This window comes from Schistocerca gregaria, chromosome 6 (assembly GCF_023897955.1).
Source record: "Schistocerca gregaria isolate iqSchGreg1 chromosome 6, iqSchGreg1.2, whole genome shotgun sequence".
In the NCBI taxonomy this organism is placed as follows: Eukaryota; Metazoa; Arthropoda; class Insecta; order Orthoptera; family Acrididae; genus Schistocerca; species Schistocerca gregaria.
The window spans coordinates 245,516,864-245,522,863 of NC_064925.1; the positions used below are offsets into that span (position 1 = coordinate 245,516,864).

Here is a 6,000-nt window from a genome sequence, read left to right on the forward strand (position 1 = left end):
TACTGTTAGCAGAGGCAATATGAGTGACCCTGCTGTCCATCCTCTTAACAAGATAGAAAAAAAGATAAAGACAAAGATAGCTGAGCCAGGAATTAGAAAAAATAATTTTGTTTACTGGGTAAAGTAGCTCTGGATAAAGTGAAATTGGTCTCATGAACACATTCTCTGAATATTTGGGAAAGGCAACAATAAAATGGAAGCATTGAGTCATCAACAGGAGCACAGAAAATATGAAAACCTTGCTAGCTATTGAAGGAATTCTTTGAGTTTTACACACACACACACACACACACTAATATATATAGAGGGAAACATTCCACGTGGGAAAAATATATCTAAAAACAAAGATGATGTGACTTACCAAACGATAGTGCTGGCATGTTGATACACACACAAACATACACACAAAATTCAAGCTTTCGCAACCAATGATTGCTTCATCAGGAAAGAGGGAAGGAGAGGGAAAGACGAAAGGATGTGGGTTTTAAAGGAGAGGGTAAGGAGTCATTCCAATCCCAGGAGCGGAAAGACTTACCTTAGGTGGGAAAAAAAAAAGGACAGGTATACACGCACGCGTGTACACACACACACACACACACACGCACACACACAGACACACACACACACACACACACACACACACACACACACACACACACACACAAGCAGACAGTTTTCCATTTCTGAATCTTGCCCATCTTTGTACAACTTTGTCAAAATCTGGCTTAATATTTATTCGGCCTTTTTTTTCGGACAATTCTTCATTATAGATAGAGAACAGAAAAATTCGCATTTTGTGACAAATGCAGAATGTAAATGTGACTTCTGCCTCAAAATGCGAAATTACTTAATACATGCTGTTTCATAGTGGATTATATCCATATCAGCTATTTATCAGACATAGTTTGCAATAGCTTTATTTTTTGCTTACAATATCAAAAATACAGGCAGTTACTGGCACTAATACAACATCTGGTAAAGCCCACTTTGGAAAGATAATATGTGCAAAATACTTGCAAAATAAAATGGATGAACGCAACAATGTATCAGTGTGCTAAATGATCTGGTACAATGCCAGTTCTGAGTGGTTGAATGGTCTGTTTAAGATACACTACGCGTACGTAGTACTTAGCCATGGGACCTAGCATTTTATAAGAAAGACATGTATACGTTTGTTGGTTAGCTAAAGCTCAAAACATAGTATAATGCGGGCATTTTAAACTGGTACATTAAGTGGCGGATGTTTTGAACTGTAGTTGCCTCGAGTAGTGGCTAATCCTGGTACATCACAGATTTTGATTACGACCCTTACAACACCAGAAGAGATCGACGATCCCTTTGACAATGTCAGTAACGCTGTAGGATACTGCCCAGCGAAATGGTGACAGAATTTGTTTCCCTACACAACTCCCTCCCCTGTGGTGAGCAAAATTCTCGTCTGTTTACGCCCGTGGCCCTTAGCGACAATAGCCTACAGCGCCTGCCCTCTGTGCCATAGCAATTGAAAAACAAAATCTCTAACCTTTTTTGATGGTGCCGAAATTCTTGTCCTGATGTTAAAATCGAGTTGTACACTCGGCTCTACTACTACGCTAAGTGCCATGTCAGTTCTATCTGTAGCTTGGTCAAACATGGTTCAAAGGTCTATAAACGCTCACAAAAAGTCGAAATTAGTAGTCTGCAGACTTTTTTATCTTCAGATTGGACGGGAAAAGACACATAATGTCCATAAAAAAATAATATCGATGAGGCATTCGCTTAATAGGCGGGAAAATGCTTCTGTTTTTCAGCAGTTGACAATCATTTTTGAAAGCTTAAATACAGCCAGACAAAGAAAACAAAGGCCATTTCGGAAGAAAAAGGTGTTGAAGTTTTTAGAAAAGCAAACATTCCAGTCAAGAAGTTGCCAATCAACACTTTTTTAAGTCAACTTCAACGAACAAATAGTTTGTTTGCCTTCACTCATGTAGCATGACAACCATTTAAATTTGTGCAACTAATTTTTTACAAGGAAAATAGATGTTAATTTTGACATCTATGAAAAGTCTGAGGTCATTGTTTACATTATCTGTAAGGGCCGCCCCCCCCCCCCCCCCCCACATATTTCTGTGGGACACAGTTAAAGTTACTTCTACATCTGTCAATGACACTCTATCCCAGATAACAAATCAGAAATCTTCAATCCAATCACAAATTCTGTATGATACCTCATGTAAATGGACTTTAAATAGCAGTGAAGGTGTAGTGCTGAGTCAGTATGTACTGCATCTCTGTTACTCCTTTGATCCATGGGTTTCAGGATGTCATTTGAGAAAGCATGTTGGGTTTCACATGACTGTTTTTGGAGCTAATGCTGGTTAACATGGAGGAGGAAATTATGTTTGAGATAAGCCATCACATAGATTTTTGTTGGAGGGAGTTATGGGATTTTATGATTACAAGAGGGGCTAATTCAGCTACAAATTCTTTATAGAAACTGAAAGAGATTTATTGGGTTATAATGAATAGTTTATATTTTCAAATAACATCAAAAATGATCTGGCTGACTGTAAAGAAGACATTGCAAGGTGACAAATATCAGCAGGATCGACAATTGCTAGTAAAGTTGAACTAAGCTTTGTTTTGATCACCATCTTGATTCTAATGCACATTGTTGATTACAATAAACAGCATTTTGTTGCAGCAACATAATTCTGTCTTTACAAATACACAGTTAGTATTCTCAGCTGGAATATCTTGGAAATTTGAGCTTTCAGCTTAGTCAGTGTCGTTTTGTAGTGTGCTGAATTGACAGTTTCTGTAGGTTCCAGGACGTCCAAAAGAACCACAGCCAAAACTTAACACATCAAATTGTCCTGTGTTGCTAGAGAGCAACCCCCCCCCCCCCCCCCCCCCAAAAAAAAAAAAGTTTCAAAATGTATGCGTTATAATAATGTCCTTTAAAATGTGCATTATAAACATTATCACTTTCTGAAATGTATTTCAAATACAGTTGCTGTATATATAAATACTCTTAAATTGTGCAAGATTTTTGTTCAAAAAGAAATTTTAAGTATACTGTCTTTTTAGGTGCATCTTTCAGAGAACTCTATTAAGTCTTTTTTTCATATTTGCAGACTGTACAAGAAGAATGTTTTGGAGAAACTGGTGGAATCGTGTGTGTCCAAAGGTTATGTTTTCCAAATGGAAATGGTAATAAGGGCTAGACAACTCGGATATAGTATCGGAGAAGTAAGTCTACCTTTAAAACATAAGATGACTGCTGAATATAGTGTTAGAAATGCACTAACTGGAAAGGTGGTGGACTGTGTAAATAGTTAAAGAATTAAAAATGTTCTTTGGGTTGTATTGTTATTGGATGGTGCATAAAGGAAAACAATGTGGTTTATGTAATATTGTCAAGATGAAATCGTGGCATCAAATACTGTGAAAACTTCACTAAAACTCCATGCCCAAGAAGCAATATTAATTTTGTTGCGTTCGTCTAACCCCATGCAAGTGGCGAAGATGCTAACTTGGAGAATACATGTTAAAATTAACACCTATACACTCCAATTAAAAGTACTTTGTGATTGACATTTCAGCAAGCAGAGGGACAGGGATCAGCCACCATTCAATTATTGTTCTTCCTTGAGTGCTACGTGCTTGTTTTGTTGGTACTTGCAGCACCTTGTGAAGTGTGGGTGGCTGCATGCCACCAACTTGGGCACCCCCCAAAATGCAATCAGAAAGTAATTTTAGAGTTCTCATAAACTTAGTAGCATCATCACTTTTTATGTAAATGCAGTATTAACAGTTTGGAAAACAGTTATTTGAATTTTTCCAAATGATGCATTGAGTTTATTGCAGCTTATCTTGAAATGAATTTATTGTGTCAGCAGTATCTGTCTCTACATAAATCTGCATTCATAGATATTTTTTGTATTTAAGTGGGAAAAAGTTTCCACTGCTGACTCAGTTGATTCATTTTTAATTCCTTATGTGTGGATTAATGGTAAGACCCTATGAAGCTACAAGGCTCATTCTGAAAGTAATGCCTCCTATTTTTATTCGTGGAAATTACAGAAGATACATAAATCACAACAGCACAGCTAAATAGAGCAATATTTCAGCTACAGACACTGTCATTTTTTCAGAATCACCACCATTTGTTACACACTTTTGCCAACAATGAACCTGAGCCTGCATGCCACGCATGTAAAAATCGGAAGCAGCTGAGACTAACAACTTCCTTACATTTTTAATAACAGCATCCTAATCTTGAAAAATATTCTCCACATAGCCCATCTTTCAGAGGCCCAAAGCAATGGAAGTCTGAAGGGGTTGAATCGGGACTGTATGGTGGATGTGGTAAGACAGTCCAGCTGAATTTTTCAACAAGCTGTTTGGTTGCAAAACTGGTGTGGGGCCTGGCGTTACGTTGCAGGTGAAAGTTGGTCTTTTTCTCTGACCTTACCCTGGAAATTTGGGCTCTCAGCTTAGTCAGTGTCGTTTTGTAATGTGCTGAAGTGACAGTTTCTCCAGGTTCCAGGACATCCAAAAGAAGCAAACCCTGGCTATCCCAGAATACTGTGCACATCACTTTGTCTGCAGGTCGCTGTACCTTGAATTCCTTCTTTGATGAAGAATTCGCGTGTCACCATTCCATGTACTGTCTTTTGGATTCTGACTTGTAGTGGTGACACCATGTCTCATCTCTGGTGTTAATGCTATTCAGAAAATTGTCACCTTCAGCTTCATATTGGCCCAGCAGGTGCCGACAAATTTCCACTCGTTGAGTTTTTTGTTCTTCTGTAAGCATCCGCAGGACCCACCTTGTACAGACTTAGCGATAACTGAGATATTCCAACATTATGAGTTGATTAAGACGCTCTTCATTGCAAGGATGACAGCTGTGCACGGTCGACTGGACCGTGGCTTGTCGCGCATTCCCTTTTCACCACCTTGAAAATACCGTACCCATCACCTCACATTGTTCCCATTTATTTTATAGTCCCAATATGCCTTTAGCAAGTGTCAGTGGATTTCACTTGGCGCAATTTCTTCAGCAGTGAGAAATTCAATCACACATCACTGTTTCATACGTGCGTCCATATAGGACTCCATTTAGGAATGCTCCTCTGCTGGCACCAACTACCACAGAACGAAGGAATCTTTTGCAAATGAAAGAGGAAGGTTCAAGCATTAGCACTGAACCAGTTACACCTGGCACGTACATCCAAAGTGCCTACAAAAAATAGGTGGCATAACATTTGGAACAACCCTCATACGTATGTCTTAATTAGAACAAAAAATCTAAGGTAGTGAAAATGTGAAGCAGAGATGAAATATTTAAGGACTGGTATTTCTCATCATAATTCAATTTCTTTTCTTTACTTACAGGTGCCTATCTCCTTTGTTGACAGAGTGTATGGAGAATCAAAACTTGGTGGTTCTGAAATATTTCAGTTTGCAAAATCTCTCCTGTACTTATTTGCTACTACATAATAAAATGTTGTTGCTTTAAATAAAATAAGTGCTATTCAGTTTATTTGCAGGAAATATAATGTCCTAATTGTATCATGAAATTAGATGATGGTTAGAAAGAAAAGTATCAATTTCTCTACTTTTGTTAGAGAGAGAGAGAGAGAGAGAGAGGGGGGGGGGGGGGGGGGAAATTATGAATGTGGTGTTGAAATTTATTAACTAATGCAGCTGTACTGATAATGAGACACAACTATGAACGGCAGAAGAGATTGCAGCAATGTGGAAGTAAATTGAAATTGAAATAAGGAGGTATAACAAAAATAGAAACTTTTTACAAGTGAGTCCTGAGGAAATTGAGCTATTGTTTTGCCATTTCTTGGCTAGTCATCATCATCATCTACCTCCTAGCAGAAGTATCCTCCTTTACACAAAGGAACATTTCAGCAATCACAATTTTTATGACTTTTTGTAATTATAAACTAAAAAATGTGACATGGTAATCAAAAAATATTTCTGATTGTTTCAAATAACATG

The 6,000-nt window shown here is 37.9% G+C and overlaps 1 protein-coding gene across 1 annotated transcript in view; it reads left to right on the plus strand.

Moving 5' to 3' along the window:
- LOC126277883 (dolichol-phosphate mannosyltransferase subunit 1) overlaps window positions 1-5,530 on the plus strand; it is a 30,642-nt gene extending 25,112 nt beyond the window's left edge. Inside the window, exons 4-5 of the mRNA XM_049977415.1 lie at window positions 3,117-3,231; window positions 5,383-5,530. Of these exons, the coding sequence (XP_049833372.1) occupies window positions 3,117-3,231; window positions 5,383-5,487 (220 nt within the window). The 3' untranslated portion in view covers window positions 5,488-5,530. The remainder of the gene's footprint in view (window positions 1-3,116; window positions 3,232-5,382) is intronic.
- The last annotated feature ends 470 nt before the right edge of the window (window positions 5,531-6,000 follow it).